This window comes from Hippichthys cyanospilos, chromosome 17 (assembly GCF_059441005.1).
Source record: "Hippichthys cyanospilos isolate Australia breed blue-spotted pipefish chromosome 17, RoL_Hcya_1.0, whole genome shotgun sequence".
NCBI lineage: Eukaryota > Metazoa > Chordata > Actinopteri > Syngnathiformes > Syngnathidae > Hippichthys > Hippichthys cyanospilos.
Window position 1 is genome coordinate 12532478 of NC_142385.1, and position 18270 is coordinate 12550747.

Sequence of the window (18270 nt, forward strand, 5' to 3'; positions counted from 1 at the left end):
CCCCCCCCCCCCCCCACACACACACACACACACACACACACACACACACACACACAAAAAAAAAAACAAAACAAAAACAAAGTCTTGCAACAAAGCGAGAAAGTGAAGCGACCAAGAAAGGCTTTTGGTTTGGGAGGACGTACTTCGGAACGCTGTGTAGGAAGAGAGGTGTTGGGTTTGGGGGAAGGAGGTGTAAACAGAGTATGGCGGTCATATGGCGGGCACACCTGCCAGGATGGAAGTGACGAGAGCAGAAACGAGAGGACAACGTCAACTAAAGTGTGGAAGGAGGACGAGCGGAGATGAAAATGGAGACGAGCGTGAAGGGCGTCGGTGGCGCCGTCCTACCTTGAAGGAGGAGATCAGGTTGCTTTGGCTTTCGCCGTCCGGCGCGTCGTCGAAAAACGGCTGCATGTTTGGGGGGGCGCTGATGCACGAGTTGGCCGGCGGGACGCCGTTGGTGTCCACGTGCAGCTCTGCTTTCTGTCCCTGGGGTAGCAAATAAACAGCATTTGCCATCTTAGCTTTTTTTTGGATCGAAGACTAAGTTCTGATTTATTCATCTTTGGAACTACCGCTTGATGTTAACTAAAATGACAGGACAGTTGATACGAGCTCAGGTAATGACCAATCACAGCTTATTGTGGACATCACGTGACCAAACTGAGATAAAATGAAATCTGTGAAGCCCTGAGCAAGCCAAGACATGGACAAAAATGTATGCATTTTGCTCCATAATTCACATTCCACAAATGCACATAATCAGAACATATATATATGTATATATATAAAAATAATTGCTTCATGTTCCAATCAGTTTGCTTTTAATTTGAAAACAATTCTGTTCCTACCACATTAACTCATTCAATCCCAAAACATTTCTGCATTTTTTAAGGGTACAAGATTTTGTATTTGTATTGTTCTTCAATCCCAGCTATCTGCTTATTGTCCCATTTTTCTCAAGTGTAAAAGAGGGTTTGAAAATGACTAGTACTAATCAACTAATTAGTAACGTCAGTCCCTAGTCGATTGATTTAGTAATTACCTCGTAATCAGTCCTTAAATACCTAAAGTAATTATAACTTTAGTACAAATGTATTTTTTTTTACTATAGTTCTCAAGTACCTAAAGTAATCGCTTTACTCAGTACTCATTTATCCAAGGTAATCATTTACTTTGTCAACAAAATAATAATTTCATTGTGCAGTCAAACTATACATATGAGCTTACTTACCTTCTTAATTGGCGTGCTCGCACCGTGGCTTTCTTTCTGCTCTTGTGATTGGCCATTAGCGCTGGGCAGCTTGTTTGGAGTGGACTGCAGCCTCTGTAGGGGCAAAAGACCATGAAGAACGTGCGGCGTCCTCACGCCCGCCGTTGCGTTGCGGCGGTCCGCACCTGCAGCGTGACGCGTCCGTTGCTTTTGGCCTCGGAGGGAAGTCGCTTCTGAGCGTCCGCCGCGCTACCGCTGAGGGCGATCAGGTAGTGGTTGCCGTTGGTGTCGGTGACCAACGTTCCGCCGGCTTTCAGGAGGTCTAACGAAATGGCCTGCGTGTGAATCTGAGCGCCGTTCTGTTGGTTGATGAAGACTGGCGCCAACTGTGGGGAGAAAAACAAAAACAAAACAGTAATTATGACAAGTTAGGTTTACTACAATTTCCCTTGTTTCAGCCCTTCTGCAGATTTAATTTATTTAATAAATCAAATTTCACAATTAAAATCGACTAAAATTTTATTCGTCAGTTCCAAACAAATTTTGTTGGTATGTTTCTAACCCTGTGATGCTCAATGCGTTGTGACATTTGAGTTCTTAAGCTGACGAGCGGTATTAGCGAAAAGCCAGATCTTACTATGTAATACCTGCATTGCACATATTAACCACTAGAGAGCAGCATTTCACACCACCAATCTGGAATTAGACACTCCCTGTGAAATAATTTTGAAATTATTTAGGTCGGACAAAGTTTATTATTTAAAAAAAAAAAAACTGCTGCTGGAGTCACGTAGCTTGAAAAACTTGTAAGTTAGGACACTCTTAAGTCAAGGTAGCATTGAGTTACAATCACAATTTCAGTGCAGTCCTATAGGATCACCAGTAGCAAGCGAAACAAAAAACATGCTGTTTAATAGAGCCCTTTCTTTTAGTCACTGTATATTGTTTAGGTGTACCTAATGTTTTGGGTGGGCGTGGCCACGGCCTAGACCCTTTGTATAACTAATGATGTTGGTGATGGGTGATGATGCGGGCGCGTTACGTTCACCTGCTGAGAGCTGACGGTGGACGTCTGCTGCTTGTGCTGATGCCTTTGCTGAGCCTTCAGCTGTTTCCTCTGCTGGCTTTCTTTGGCCGCAGGCTTCTGGTTGGCCACCATCTGGTTGTTAATTTGCACCTGAACCCGCTTGAGCTGAACCGGGCTCTTTAGCTGCGTTTGGTTTTTCTTCCCTTGAGCTTGTTGCAGCAATTTCTGCTGCGCCTGGAGCTGCTTCTGCTGCGTCTGCTGAATGATGAGCTGCTGGAGTTGCTGCTGCTGCTGGAGCAGGATTTGGGATTCCTTCTTGTGCTCGGGCTGCTTCAGAGCGTTGGATTTGGGCTCCGAAATTTTGCGCGACTGCTTCAGTTGCTCCGCTTGTTGGACTTGCAGACGATTAATCTGCTGCAGTTTGAGCAGAGTCTCCTGGGAGCACTGCATAGGTTGGGCCACTTTTTTGCTTTCGCCCTCCTCCTTGACTATCATACCTTCCTCGGGCTCAGCTTCCTGCTTCACCTTCAGCAGGCCATTCGGAAGCACGGGGGGTTGGATGGCTGAGGCTTTAATGAGAGTGTGAGTTTTACCATCTGGAGTTCTTTTGTCGTTCCCCTCCCGCTCCGACGCCACTCCTCCCGCCATCTTTCCCAGCTCGAGCTGGGATCTGAGTGTCTCCACCAGCCTCTGCTTCTGCCTCAGCATCCGGGTCAACTCCTCGATCTGTTTGTCCTTCTCCTGCAGCATTTGGTCTTTATCCATGGAGGAAGAGTCCATGGCTACCACTGAGAAAGGCTCCAAGGGCTTAACCGAGCCAGGTGAAGACTTGTGAAAAGTGCATGAGCTCTGGCCTTCTTCTTTGGGCTGACTGGCGGATTGGGAAAGTGGAGCGGTGTTGGCCGGTTGCTGGGGAGAAGGATGGAGGGTGAGCTGAGTCAAGGGAGAGCTCACCTGAAAATAAATGAATAAATGAATGATGCGTGGGAAAAGAGAGAAATGTTTTGTTTTTTTTGGCACAGTGCTTACCATTTCCCCAAAAATGTCTCCGTTGCAGCTGGTTTCATCCGGACTCAGCCCAGCTAACGAGCGCTCGGATGGCGAGGGAGACACGGGCGGGCTGGAGCTGGTGCTTCCAAAACGCATGACACGACCGGGAAAAGCCTGAGCCACCGGGGCGGCGGCCACCTTGAACCCCCCCTCAGTTTGTTGGTGCTCGGCGGCTGCGGCGGGAGCGTTAGCAGCAGGGATGGCGCTCTCGCGGATGGGTTGCAAAACGCCATTTTTCGAGACGGCCGCGGGGGCTGCGTTCTGCTCCTGGTAGTTGCGGAGCCTTTCGATGAGATCGTTTTTGGTGCCGGAGACCGTCAAACCTCGCAACTTGAGTTCCTGTTTTAATTCGGCCACCTGGAACGAAAAACAACGGAAAACAAAAATTGTCAACAATGAGGAGCTTTTACAACGTTTTGATTCATTTCATTGATTCAGTGTTTTTTTTTTAAATGTGTCTGTTTCAGTGCTGTCATGTACAACTGCTCTGAATCATACTGAGAGGTGTTAATTTATTATATTGACATTCATGTAGCGGAATCAAGACAAAATGTTCAAATCAAACAGCCCTCAGTGTGATTCAGATCACATGTATGTAAATATTTACTGACTGCCTCTGACTAAAAAAAAAAACATCTTTGACGTCTATAGCAATCAATGGCAGTGAATTGCGTGAGTTAAGACATTTTTGTTGTTGTTCTGATAAGTACTGATCTTAGAACTTTACACAGGGTCCCCATTTTAAGCGAGCTTCTTCACAATGGCAGCAGTATATCCTAAACTTGCATACAAGTAAAATGTTACTTATCAATACTAGCAAGGTAGTAAATTCTAAATTCCTATCAACATCTGGTTGAAAAACAATTCCCGGCCCTGAATATAAATCAATCTAATTACAAAAGCGACTACAACGTAACTGAGTGTGCTTTCTTATGCCGGCATATTCTTGCAACACTACTTCTGAACCTCAAAACAGATTTAAACCGAGGAGCATCTGCACACAAAGTTTAGTCTCTTTTGTTATTTACTTTGAACTCATCCAAGTTGGCAGGCAGAGTAGTGGGTTTGGCTCCTCCCACCGACGTTTGGCTCTGACGCGCGCTTCCACTTGTTGGGGTTGCGGTGGTGTTAGAGGTCGTGGGAACGTTGCGCGTGGGGGAAGGGCTGGGGTTCGTCGGGAGGGGCTGCTCTGGCGCTGGCCTGAGGGCGGACACAAAAGCAAGTATGTAGATGACACCCAGTTTCGCGTAGCGCCGCAACCCGCTAATCTTAGGAACCTCGTAAAAACTAATACCTGCCTCGCTCGTAAATAAAGCTTGCATAACCGACACCGATCATTGACAATTACGAGCCCATCGTATAGCATGAGACTGCCTGACAGAATTGAGCTTTAATTATTCAAGACTTCAGGACTGAATGAAAACACGAGATGATAAAGGTTGCGGGAAAACGGAACGCCACCGACGGCGTTGCGTGACACTCACTTGGGAGGTGCGGGTAGGATGGTGTGGTAGTTGTAGTGCTGCTGTTGCTGGTTAAGAATCTGTAGCTGCAAGAAGAGCTGCTGTTGCTGGAGGAGTTTGGCGTAGGAGGAGTCCATCAGAGGCGGACGCTCCTTGTCCGCCTTCTGGTCCGGTGGGATGTACTGGTGGTATTTGAGCTTCTTCACCTGCAGGTCATGAAAATGATCATTAGTAGAACGCAATGAACACTTTAGCTTTGTTCAAAGAGAAACAAGCTAAATTACCTTGGGTTTGTTGTCCTTTGCTTTCTTGGATCTCAGCGGAGGACGGTCGGAACCCGTTTTGCTGTGAGACTGCGGACAGAAATTAGGGGAATTTGAAAAAGAGGAGACACGGTTGCGGATTGTAACGCCTAGAATATAACATGGGCTGTAGATTGAGACGGATGAACATAAACGCATAACTAATATTTACCTTGAGTTGGCCAAAGGAAGTGCGGGAGGTTACTATGGTCCCATTTGCCACTTTGAGGGGTGGGGGCGAATCTGATCCGTTCGCCACAGGGGCAGTCGGCGGCTGTGGGGGCGGCTGCGTAACAAACTAAACAAAAACAGAATTGCTACATTAAAATACTCAAGTTTGTTTGTATATGAATGATCTTATAGTATCTTCTACAACCTGTGTGGGGGACATGTCTCCATTGTGTGCGAGCGCCTCTTTGGGCGATGACTGCGGGACAGTACCCAAAGGGGAGTCATGATTCGCGAGCTGATCCGGTGACAGCGCATCACTGCTGTCTTCATCCAAAGATGAACTCTCTCCTCCAGCTCCCTTTGGAGAATCTGGAACGAACCAAAAACAGGCAATTGCTAAAACAAACAAAACAATAGTTTTGTGTGCGCGCGTGTGATAATGTATGCACTACCGTATACACCGTGTTACGAAACAAAGACCGTATGTTCCCACATAGCTATTGTGACATTTGTCTTGTGTTGTGTAACAATTAGTATGTAGTGGAACAAATGTACAGTATGATGAAATATTAAGTCACCTTTCCACAACGCAGATGAGTGCAGATGTTTGAAATGTACAAATTGGAGAGATTGCGCAAAAGGAGCCCAATAACAAGTATTCTTGCAGACTGACATAAGGTTGCATTTTTAGTAGAGTGTGTTTGTCCTGTCTCTGCACCATTTCATTTTCCTTCCTTCAACCACACCCCACTCTGCAACAAATCAGTTAAGGTAGTTACAGTGTCATCCTACAAAGCAGCTTTGGCAAAGGCGACGCACTCTCTGGTTGCTCGTTTGTTTTGTTCGTCCTTGTGTAATCGCCTTGTGAACTGTTAATACATGCATTTGACTCATTATGTGGTGAAGCAACTGCGGACCTCGTCAGATGCTGTAAATGCATGTGAAAGAAATGTACAGAGGCGTAATTACCAGGTGGCGAGTGCTGATCGGAGCAGACGGACAGAATGTTTTTGTGCACCAGTTCGATGGGACCCGGCCTATGAGAGATCTTGTCGTTGAGGTCGTCGGCCAGTCGGGCCCTCTTCAGCTGGAGCTGTTTGGCCTGCAGCGAGGGCTCTGCTGACGTCTCTGCGGAACAGACATGCGCATGTAAGCTGCGGCGCAAAGACCTGAAGAGCGGCAATCGGGTCCGATTTGTGCCTTTGGGGTCAAATTGATGTCGCCTTGACTTTTAATTGCTTTTGCAAAAGAAGACGCGTACAATAAAGTTAGTCGAAAGACGCTCACCCTCCAGAATGTGCATTCTGACCAGCTCGGAGCGCTCGGGACGACTCCTTATCTTCCTCTTGAGATAATCTTCGGTCTATCCGAAGAACCACATGTGACAATAGCCATCAATCACAACAAGTGATGATTGCGTTTCTTATGTTGCAATCTTATGCAAGGACACATTTTTTGTGTGCATTATTTTAACTCACCCTTGCACGCTCCAGACTCCGCCGCTGCTCATGAAAGGCTGCCGGGCTTTTCAGCGCTGCGGGGGTAGATGAATAAATGCAGCTGAAATCTAGAACCGTTTCATTCAGCAAGTGGCAAATGTGAATAAACTGCTAATGGCTGAAGTGGCTGCAGAAACGCAAGGTCAGCATTGTTATTCCAAAACATGCGCAGACGATGATGATGATGAGACTTTGCGCGGCGTGTGCAGGAGCATAAGCACAACCTTTACTGACATGGGTCACCACTGCTTTTTACAAAGCAAACACAATGTCTTCTTGTGGCAGCATATTGTACCACTTGTCAGCTAAGATTAAGGTGAAAGGGTGGTTGAAAAAAAACAACTGCAGAAACGCCATCCGTTGTTGATGAGCGGATGTCAATTTGTCACTATGAAATAAGTTGCCTTTTGTTCCAATCAATTTGCTCTCAATTTGAAAATGAATATATGCGAATACATTTCCAGTTTCTAAGTGGATCGCGGCAGGAGCGTGTTGTCTGAAAAGTAACTATTTGGGGAAGTATATTGACAAGACAGTGGCAGTTGGGAGTGTTGAAAGAGAGCTATCACTTGATTGGTCAAGGGCTGGTGAAATCCATGCCCGGCATATGCACGGTGTCGACATTCCGACCACCAGATGACACCCGACGTGGGAGGGTGGGAGGCATTCCTCGTGTCACAACTCCTGACGTTCAAAGAGGACCTACATAGCAACTGTGATGTAACGGTCACGTAAACGCCACCATACGTTATGCGCCTTACTTTGTCAGTCACCGTGTGACGCAAAATAACATGGAATCGGATGTGGAAACTTCCAGAGGGATACAGTCACATCTTCATCTGCGTGTGTGTGCATACGCTTGTGTGTTTGTGCTTCAACCTCGCTGCAACTTTTGTTTTTCTTTGAAATTTGTTTGAAAACAAACATCAGTGGAATTTGAGCATTTCTCTTATTTTGAAATTTGGACCATGATTTACTGTAGAAAATGAGAGCTTATGCTTGTTTTCATTTAACTTATTAAGGCATACTGATAAGCCAGGGTGTTCCCAGTAGTGTTTTTGTTATTACAAATAAGATTAATGTTGTAAAAAAATATTTTAAACTAAAAAACAAAAAAAAAAACAGAAAAGTTGTTCATTAAACATATGGCTTAAAGACATTTGAACAACGCAACAAAGCTATTTTCAGGCAGTAAAAGATTACTATCTTGTTGCTAGTTAATATAATGAGTAATTTTGTTGGTAAAATTAATACATTCTTTTTTTTCTCCCCTTGCTGTCAAGTGAAAATAACATTACATGTGCTATGGGCTCAGGCAATGACCAATCGTGGCTTACCTGTTTTTTGGGATTGGTCATGTGACGTTCACAAGCTGAGCTGTGACCGTTCATGACCTGGGCCTTGAGCAAATGATGACATTTTTAGGTGACAGCAAGTAGAAAAAAGATGTTTTTAAATATATTAGTTTTACATGTAAATAATGTAGTAATGTAATTATTTACTGACATAAAAATAATTGTTACTGGTGAAAATGGCCCAAAACTCTTGAACGGATACTTCCTTTAAGACTTGCCCTTTGCATTTTAGTTTATTTTTTATTTTTTGACAGTATTTTCCCTTTTACAGAAAATAATACATTTTCATAACTCAAACTGCTTTCATCACTGTTGTCATTTATTGAAATAACCTTCTGTCATTCATAGAGTGCAGCCTATAAAGGAATTATTCAACCTGCAGTCTTAAGGTCGTCTTACTATTATCGGCCACTCGAAGAGTGTCAAACAATCAACAACAAAGCAGGTGAAGCATTCAATGAGATGGCCGCGAATGAGGGGCTAAAGATGGGAGAGTTTTTCATGTCTCCTATGATTGCAGACCACGAATTTGACACCATGGCTGAACTGAGACTTGGGCAGAGTCGGATCCAAGTTTCTCTTCTCTTGCAACGCAAACCTCGATGTCAAAAGTTGAAATATTATGTTGTTTTATTTCTGCGCACTTTACGTGACCCTTCCATTGCAAGACTTCAATAGAGGCCTTACTCACTGGAGGTGACAGTCAAAATAAGAAGTGTTTGTAAAATCCTAGGCTAAGAGAACACATCATACTCGGGCTCCGTTTAGTTTCTATTTGCACATACTGACAGTGGCGCATTCCACCTGGACAATTTAATGGGATTGGCAGAGGGCCACGTAACATTAAATCGCCGCAGATAGATTCAGTAAACCGACCGAAGGATTCTAGCCCGAAAAAAAAAAGACACTGCAGTGTATTTTACAGTCTGACTTAGGTTCATTGCACCTCCGTTTTCTTTCTCTGAACAACATCTTTATTTTACTATCACTTGGTTGAAGACACATGAGCATACATCCTCTGCGGATATTTGCTTCTTTTTTTTTTTTTCATCGTAACCAACCCCTTACACACTCAAGTGCATAACCTTGAAACAGGAAGTTGGATGCAACAGAAGAGGAAGCTGCTCTACTTGATAACAAATGTGCAGAAGCTGAATGAGACAAATGTACTGCATAAATAACGTCGTTGAGAGCTGATGTTTTTTTGTTTTTTTTTTCTTTAAAGAGACTTTAGACAGCAAAAGATTATTGACTTCAGTTGTCGCATCTGCAGAAGGTGCACTATGTCCGTGCAATTTTGTGTCATTGGGTAATGACGGCAAATGGTACGATATTGGACATATGTAACACTTACGTGGCATGATCCCTTGACTGACCAGCTCTTCTCGCGTGCGTCTCTGCTGGAGTTTGAGCTGGAGAACTGCATGGAGACAGATGAGGAGGAGGAGGAGAGAAGAGGAAATCAGACAGTTCGGTTAGATGGCAAAGAAAAAAAAAGGTCTGATTGATCCTGAATCCACTGTCCACATGTTAAATAATAAAGCAGCATAACAATCCACATGCATTTGGGGTGACATGAATAAGTCACACTTTCTAGCAGTCGGATCTTCCTCGGGGTGTCTTTATATTTTTTTTTTTCTAAGGCGACAAAAGAGGCGGGTAGAAAAGAGTGCATGAGTAATGTACAACACACTTCCTCTTTCTTATGGATTCTTTTTTTCTTTGTCCGTGTGCATGCGCAAAGATAAGTGAACAATTAAACAGACCATCAAATGGCATAATAAAGTAAGATAAGTCAACGAAAGAAAAAAAAATAAACAAATTGGAAGAAATTAAAAAGCAAGCGGTCCAGAATGTGGTTGATTTTGTCATCTTTTTAAAACAGGAAGGACTTATTACATAACGCAAGCTACTGAGAAAGACTCTTTAGAGAACACGGCAGAGGAGAAACAGACTTGGACTAATTTTGACGATAAAAGCTTTTCACAAAGAGTCATAGTGAAACTAATTAGAAACAAATTAAGAAAACACAGTGAAAAACATTAACTTGCAAATTGTTTTTGCACTGCAGAAGGCCACAGATGACAAACATGATGATCATCATAGACAAAAAAAAGAATATGCAACATTAGCATACACCTGCGACCACAACAGTACACACGTCTTTTTCCTGTCCTGGCTACAAAGTAAAACGGCTGAATTGATGTCAAAAGAACATCACGATGCATGGAGCATAGTAAGAACAATGTGAAGATACAACAATGTGAAAGCGTGAGTTTCGATCTGCATTGATAAACTTCTGATATACTTTAAATTGATTTTAATCTGTAAAATGTTGTGTATAATTAATTTGAAGGTTCAATTTTTTTTCCTGTACAACAAATGTCCTTAAAACACATCTTGCCATTTGCTTTTAATTGAATGTACTCAGGGGCCCTAGTAATGACCAATCATGGCTCAGTATGCAAAAGTCACGCCTGAATGTATCTTTAAAGGTAAAAATTGGACATGCAAATTAATGGAGCATAATGCAAGCTCTCTGCTTCCTGGAAAGATCTTTTTTTTTTTTTTAATGAAACGGATGTCACACAGGCCTGCCCTTATCCTTGTAGCTTTTTATTTGATTCACAGAATTTTTTGGGGTGTGTGTATATATATATATATATATATATATATATATATATATATATATATATATATATATATATATATATATATATATATATATATATATATATATATAAAAGATACACGTAAACATGCGCAACAGCTGCCCCTCCTGCATGTAAAGAGTTGAACATACTAGCGAGGCTCGCAACTCAAGCATAGCTCTATTTGCTTGCTAGTTTTAGGACAAGCAGCACCTGTTACTTTGCTCTGACAAAATGACATTATTTGCACCCGATCAGGTCAGCTGAGCGTCCCCGCCGCAGTGTGCTGCATTCGCCGTCTGTTATGACAAAACGTCTGGCCGGCAAGACTGCAAGCGGCAGGAATTAGCTTAAGCCTGCGCAAGTAAAGGTCCATCCTCAACTCTAAAGCCTCGCTAGTGATCTCAACCCCTCCGTTTGATTTACAAATGTATACACGCTGCCTCTTTCGAGATCAGACAGGCAGGAGATTCCTCCTTTTAAGCAATAACACGTCAGCTCACATTCGCTAATGTAAATACTGAGACGTAAACAGCCACGCGCGTTCCGTTAAACTGTACCTTTGCAATTGTGCAGCATCTCAGAGATTAATTGCCCTTAAGAAGTAAACACACTTAAGAAACTCACGTGCTGCCAAAGTGTGCCATGAAGGAGAAGGCCGCGTTAATAGGTGGCTGCCGTGCCAATTGGCACTTCCCGGGATTAAATTTATTCTGGGAAAGAGAACCTTACACTTTCCTTTGACTCCATCTTGGCATCTCAGCGCTCTTATCCCCTTTCACACACACATGAAACACCCTAATTAAAAATTTGACTGAGTTACTATTTGTTGATTCACTCTTTGTCACTTGTACTTGGTGAAGCAGCAATTCAACCAACCGACAGTCTCAACACACGGAGCATCTAAACAAAGTTCTCTGGTCTTTAACATCGTTTTTCACTTATGACCTGCTGGGTATGTACACAAAGTCAGTTGATGATATTAATATTTGCAAAGGGTGGAAATCTCCAGGGAGATACACGATTACACACCACGAGATCAAATGAGGTTTGAGGGACATTATAGTTAATTTAAGGTTTTACTGGGACAAATTAGGCCACCACCAAACTGACAAGTGCATAGAAAGGAAGACAGTTGATTTACAGCTAAAACATGAAGCAGGGTAGAACTATAAATAATGAACAATGCCTTAATTGGATGATATTTTGGCAACTTCGTTCTCTTTAGAATCGACAGTTAAATGGAAAGATAGAAAACAAATTCTATTTTATTCATTACAAATTTCAAAAATTAATCAGCAGATTATTCAGTAATCAGTATGTTTTTCTGTAGAAATTGGCATCATCTTAATAATATAATTATTGGGCTCCAAAGCAAAAGAACATGTTTAAATTTGATTTTCAACTGGACGAAGAAAACTTATTTACTTATTTACTGTTTAGAAGAAGACATTCTGAGAATTTGAACAATATTCATGAAAAAAAGGCATCATGATTGATCAAATATCATTATTAGTTGACATTTGAGTATTTATTGCACTTTTGCTGAAAGTATTGGCCAGGTATGACGTTCCACTTTTTCCAAGCATCACTCATCTTTAGCTAAGTCATGTTAGCTATTTCTATTAAAGAAATACAGTACTAACGTGAGGATTGGAGACTGACACAAATTCAATCAGATAACCTCTACGAACTGCATGCAGCGATGGATTGCCCACCTTCTTTCAAGCTATGATAGACATGTCTATCGTGATCCATCCTGTCTGCTACCTTGTCCATGTCATTGCCCATTGGAGGAGAGCCCAACGGGGAGTGGTCAAAGGACAGGCAGTGGTTGGTGTCCAGCATAATCATTTAGAATGGCGATCAGTTAGTTTGTGGTAGTCGGAAACATTTAAATTAAAGGCCACCTTCCTCTTCTTTGATTTGACAAACTAGCCCAGTTGTTCCTCTAAAGGGCGGTCTTTTTCCCGGGGGAAAATGTGAGCCAAACGTTCTCCGGAGGTCCAGAGGCAGCCAGCTCTAAAAATGAAAAAGAGGGAAGGCAGCCTCTCCTCTTTCAATGCGTCGCGTCTGTATCGGTATAATCGATCGGTCTGCCTCGGCGTCTCACGCCACCTTTCCAACTCCTTTCTCTGCAGTGCCGGCCGGCGAGTCACGACAGCGCCCCGATGTGAATCTTTTCCTCTGAAGGATGTTAAAAGAAATCCACAGGGCAGAAAAAAAAAAAAAAAAACAGGCCGTGGGAGGAAGCGGAACAGAGGCCAGTGGCGGAAGAAGAGAGGACAGCAATGAGCAGAGCTGTGCCCAGTGAGACTGTGCTGTGGTTGCAGCTCCTCCTGTAGCTCAAGCAAGCACGTACACACACATGCAGTACTGCGCCCGCGCACACACACAAAGGCAGGGAGTGTTTCCGATAAAGTTCTCCTGCTCAGCTGTTGCCATTCATTCAATGCTACGGGCAGAGGCAGGCGGCCGCTTACATACTAAAACACTGCATGCAGAGCAGAAATAAGCACTATCAAGTCCATTTAGCTGTTTCCATGAGTAGCAATTCGAAAACACGTTGTTCCGGTTGGCGTCTGAGGAAATCTGTCAAACTTTGGGGCAAGTGATTTTTGTCAAACCGGGACACTGGGGGCAAAGTTCAGTAACGACGACAGGATGTGGAAGCCCTTGCTTCCTGGTCTTGTTATAATTAAAACAAAAACAAAAAAACTTGCGTTGCAGCTCCACAACCGAAGCTGATGGTAAATTGCCCCTCGCATACCCTCTTGCCCTGTTTTAAATAGCATGACCAGCTGGCAGTAGGGGGGGGGGGGGACTATATTCAGCGTGGGATCACCTCACAGGCTAAGGTTACTTTCAGGAAAACATACACACAATCTTTAAACGTAATATTTTTAGAATGAATACATGTTTTATCAGCCAAAACAAGTGCTTCTATTTCATATTTCCCTGCTTTAGAAGAAGCCCAAAGCGGAGTTGTGTATTAATAAAACAATGCTATCTAATACACGCAGACATAAGCAACCAGTACAGTAGAACTCTATATCACACAGGTGACTCATAACATCCTCATCGCGCAAGAAAACAGGCCTTCGCCCAGAACAAACAGTGGCAGGGTACTAGAATAACTCACAACGCGGACTTAATGATTGAAGTCCAGCTGCTCGCGGTCTTAACTGACTCACAGTCTGGACAGCAGGCGCACAAAGGGGCGACAAACACACATTGGGGCTAGGAAGTAGCCCTGTGGACGGAGCAATATAAACAACGTAGTACTCATCGATGATGTCACAAGTGATTTTGTGACGCCACGAAGACGATAGTTGCGTCAGTGATTTTACAAAGTGTGTGTTGTGGGGATGGTTGTCGTTATAAACTGAGTATAGGGAGCGTTTTATGAATGGCGTTTATTACCCTTTTCCTAGCTCGGTTAAGTTGACCACAGCTGTTTCGAAGTGTGTTTGCACCATCTGTTCATGAAGGTTGGAGGCGTCTGTCAGCTACTGTGTTAACTATCTCTTCTTAAAAATAAAGCAGTTCAAACCACTTCCGGTGGCTCTAGCGGTGGATACAGTATTATCGTGGATTAAAACCTAGATTTGAATCAAACTATGGTTGACAACATTTTAAGTGACATGTGTATTAGAAAATGTTAACAATTAAATGAGAAAAACACATGAGGAAAAAAATTCAAATCGTAAAGCTTTTATATGACACTAGCTTGAAGTTAGCTTCCCACAACGACGGCCAGAACATACCCATTCTGGCTGCGTTTACTTTCGCCGTTTGTGGCTATATTATGATCATAACCATTTTCCTGTATCTTTGAATTATTTTGTTGCTTTGTAGCTATTAAAAAAAAAAAAATACAGGACAGTTCCTCATTTCTGATTGTCTTCTCATGCTGGAGAGGAATTGGTAAGATAACGTTAGCATGTGTGCACTAAAATGTAAGGAAAGGAAAAAAAAACAAATCTGCTTGATCGAAAAAGGACGAGGAGTTCTTGTTCTCTCATTGTTGTTTGTGTATCTCACACTTGTTTATGGGTTCAATCCCATGTGGTTTACCCAGTTTCTCATGGAACAATTTGGAAGGGGAAAACCGACGGGCCCAAATGAAGTCAGAGTGAGTAGCAACGTTCAAAGCGGTAACGATATGAGTCCTGACTGTGCAGTTAGAAAGACAGCAATAAGCTTGGGAAATAAGTTATGCTGTTTCACAATTGGTTGGAGAACAGAATACTAACTCATCTTGACATTAGGACCAAAACACATAGGCCTCAATAGATGGCTGTAATAGGCCTGTTATTATCAGGCAAATCAGTTAAGATGTGAATCAGAACCACATTTCGACTGCATTCATATGCAATTTGAAGACAATTTACACAAAATGTACAGTTTGCTGTGGCAAAAGGTATCTTACTTCACATTTTAAGAACATTCCATTAAAACTATTTGGCCTTGCACATATTTATTTGGCTCTTTATCCTTCACTGAATATTGTTTTTTTTCTATTATTATTTTTTTCTGCAAAGATGAATACTGCCCTGTCTGTCGGACTTCCTGTGAATCCGTAAATAAAAAAAGCAAAACCAGCCCCCACGATTTCGAGAAGGTCAGTTTAACCCGAACCACTAAGGGAGGTAGGTCTTAACAAGAGAAATATGTAATTGCGCTTTTACACTGCATGCATCAATTTTAACATAGGCCAATTACAACACATTCAAAACTGAGGAAAAACAGGACACTACTACAACCTTCGTGTAGTAGAATACGTGACTCATTGCATTGCAATTTCTTGCCAGTCAATGGTTTGATAAGATTAGCTATCATGAACTTCAAACTCTCCTAACCATCCCTTTTTGTCCACCACTTGCTGTGAATATTCCAATTATTATGAACACCATACAGAAACCTTTCGTAAAATAGTAACCCCAACTCATCCAGTCATCACTAACAAACAAGCCTGGTTCAACGCAACTGATACAAACTCTAAAGGTGACAGTGTCAGAAATGTAACAGTCTAACCGAGAACGCCGCTCCATAAATAGCAGAGGGTAATGTTTTCACTTGGCCTGCAGAGGATGGATTATCCGTGACTATCAGCGAAGATGAAAATAAATATATTTATGTGAAAAATTTTCCAGGCTACAGCCAAAACTTGGTTCCAACAAGCCATCGAAGCTATTAAGCCACTAGCCCACTGAGTAAAAGTGACTGAAGTTAGCGTTTCTTGAACGTTGTGTTTCATCGGGGTTCAGACTTGGTCATTAACATGTTCGTAATCGGCCTTGTTGTCGGAGGGACATTATGAACAAAATTTCCTTGCGAAACTGGCACATTTCGCCAACATGCACAATTGTTTGTAATACCGTCACAATCCATCGTAATTATGTCAGAATTCTCTTGACGACATCCTCATGGGTTTGTCAATACAATGCTAATGGGGCTTTAGGTGCACGTTAGTCTACGTAACAACTTGAGGTATTTTATTTATGCCTTAAATGAGTTTTAAGAATTGTGAAGCAGACCAGCAAGATTTCAATAGTAATACCACCAAGTCAACTGTCCATTAAATCATATAATTCAGAATGTAAATGAAATTCTTCAAACATGTCCTGCGTAATAAGGTTTTATGATGCTAAGTTTGGGGAATGGATCTCTACAGTTTCTACGATTTTCCACGAGAGAAAATGATACGAAATATGAAGATGTTGAAGGTCCAGAATGGCTTGTGTTCAACCTCAGTGTCCCGCTGTGATCTTAAGAGGGATAGCCAAATAAATTGGCATTTTTAGTGGCGAAAAATGGAACGAATCATGCCTGGCAAAATGCTCTAAAAGCTAAATAATTTTACAAATCCGAAACAATTGACAGAACCAAATCGTGAGTCAGGTTGAGTGTCAGTTTAGCCCAAGTCACACAAGCTGTTAACATTCCAGCAGAGAACACGGACCGTGTGTTTTTTCCTTTATTTCCTGCCCCACCACCTCAAGGTCTGCTGCGGAGTTTACCGGCAGTGTTTGCATCTGGCTGTGATCCAACACGTCATGTTTGGGATTTCTTATTGTTTATCTACTGAGATTTCTGGACGGAGAAGAAACAAGTCCTCATAAATCTAGAGCCTGTAAACACCAGGGTGGGCAAGAAGACGGTGAACTGGAGTAAAAGTTGCCATTTTGGAAATAGCACATACCCGCCTAGCTGTCGTCATGCAATATACACTTGGGTAAGTGTCGAGTAAGTCATTCAAATGTAAACTGAGCAATAGAAAAGCTGCACTTAATCACTTAGTGTATTTATTCCATTTTTGTACTGGAAAAGGTACTGCCAAAGCCATCGAGTTAACTCCTGCATTTGCAAATGAAGCAAAAAAAATAAACCAAAAATACCACATGAATTTTGCATTTGGTACAGCGATCCATTTTCCATCCGTTTTTTTTTTTTTCCCCCCTAGAAATGTACCATTGTGAAAAATCTTCACAGCCAAGTACCCCTTAATCAGCGCAAATTATTTTGAGGTGGAAAACAACAACGAAAAAAACACTTAAAATGGTGCTGTGCAATCCATGTGTGATTTAAACTTAGGAACTGCATTTGTGGTAGTATTTCTAGGCCTGTTCTATTCAGAAACTCCAAAAGTTACGGTAGATCATGTAATATTATCTGTTTAATTTAATGGCTTGTCTGACAGAAAATAATGATGACACTCATACGCAATAAAGACAAACAAAACTTGCTAACGAGTCAATATCAGACAAGTTGGCAATAAGTTGCTACATGTTCCAGCTTATTTGCTCTTAACTTGAAAACGTAATGGGCTCTTCCTGTCATGACATTAAATATCATTGAGTTAGATTTGTTGTTACTTGCAGAAACCTTGTTAAAATTTCACATACCCCTCAAGTGCCCCAGATGTCCTCTTACCTTGATTTGAGAATTGCAGAGCGAGATAATAACCAAGTTGACATTAGGTGACAAGCAGAGTACAACTTGAACTGGGCTGCCAGCCAACGGCAGTCCTGCAAGTCCTGACTCCCTCATTAGTTCCGTTACTAAAGTGCCCATGCGGAGATTTATTGAGCTCTTATAGACTCTTTCATCCAACAAAATGCTCTTGTTGATGTCCTTTCATCCAATTATTCCTTGGATTTTTAACAATAAATGCAATGCGGAAACTCATCTAAACCTGTTACCTCCAAACACAGTTACGATTTGCTCAGATGAAAATTAAAAACAAAGAAATTTGCATTTCGGGTACGCTTAAGTCAATTTTTACGAGAAGGCTCTCTAATATTATGCTTAAAGATTTAAATTGCAAAGCTGTGCTGCGATATTTACATAACGATTTCAACATTAAAGCCTTTAATTGTTTGATTACTGCTCGGGTAAAGTTACAGTAATTTATCCAGTATTGGATCCCGAGAAAAATAAATGTAGTACATTTGTCTAAGATTCTTGTGCCAAATAAATTATGCAAAAAAAAAAAAAAATATATATATATATATATATATGTATATATGTGGAGGA

General features: G+C 42.1%; 1 protein-coding gene across 7 annotated transcripts in view; it reads right to left on the bottom strand.

Annotated features, from left to right (window-relative positions):
- The window catches only part of mrtfab (myocardin related transcription factor Ab), a 29676-nt gene that overhangs the window by 2082 nt on the left and 9324 nt on the right, over nucleotides 1-18270 (bottom strand). For 4 of the 7 annotated variants that reach the window (XM_088439645.1, XM_088439644.1, XM_088439647.1 and 1 more), the window contains 15 exons: nucleotides 9435-9500; nucleotides 6705-6760; nucleotides 6514-6589; nucleotides 6196-6354; nucleotides 5432-5595; nucleotides 5228-5353; nucleotides 5038-5106; nucleotides 4775-4959; nucleotides 4319-4490; nucleotides 3270-3647; nucleotides 2262-3194; nucleotides 1399-1599; nucleotides 1235-1327; nucleotides 349-489; nucleotides 144-227 (listed from right to left, as the gene is read on the bottom strand). In XM_088439645.1, coding sequence (XP_088295771.1) covers nucleotides 144-227; nucleotides 349-489; nucleotides 1235-1327; nucleotides 1399-1599; nucleotides 2262-3194; nucleotides 3270-3647; nucleotides 4319-4490; nucleotides 4775-4959; nucleotides 5038-5106; nucleotides 5228-5353; nucleotides 5432-5595; nucleotides 6196-6354; nucleotides 6514-6589; nucleotides 6705-6760; nucleotides 9435-9500 — 2903 coding nt within the window. Of the gene's footprint in view, nucleotides 1-143; nucleotides 228-348; nucleotides 490-1234; nucleotides 1328-1398; nucleotides 1600-2261; nucleotides 3195-3269; nucleotides 3648-4318; nucleotides 4491-4774; nucleotides 4960-5037; nucleotides 5107-5227; nucleotides 5354-5431; nucleotides 5596-6195; nucleotides 6355-6513; nucleotides 6590-6704; nucleotides 6761-9434; nucleotides 9501-12425; nucleotides 13254-18270 lie in introns of those variants that run through there. The other 3 variants (XM_088439651.1, XM_088439648.1, XM_088439649.1) reach the window with 3 other exon arrangements.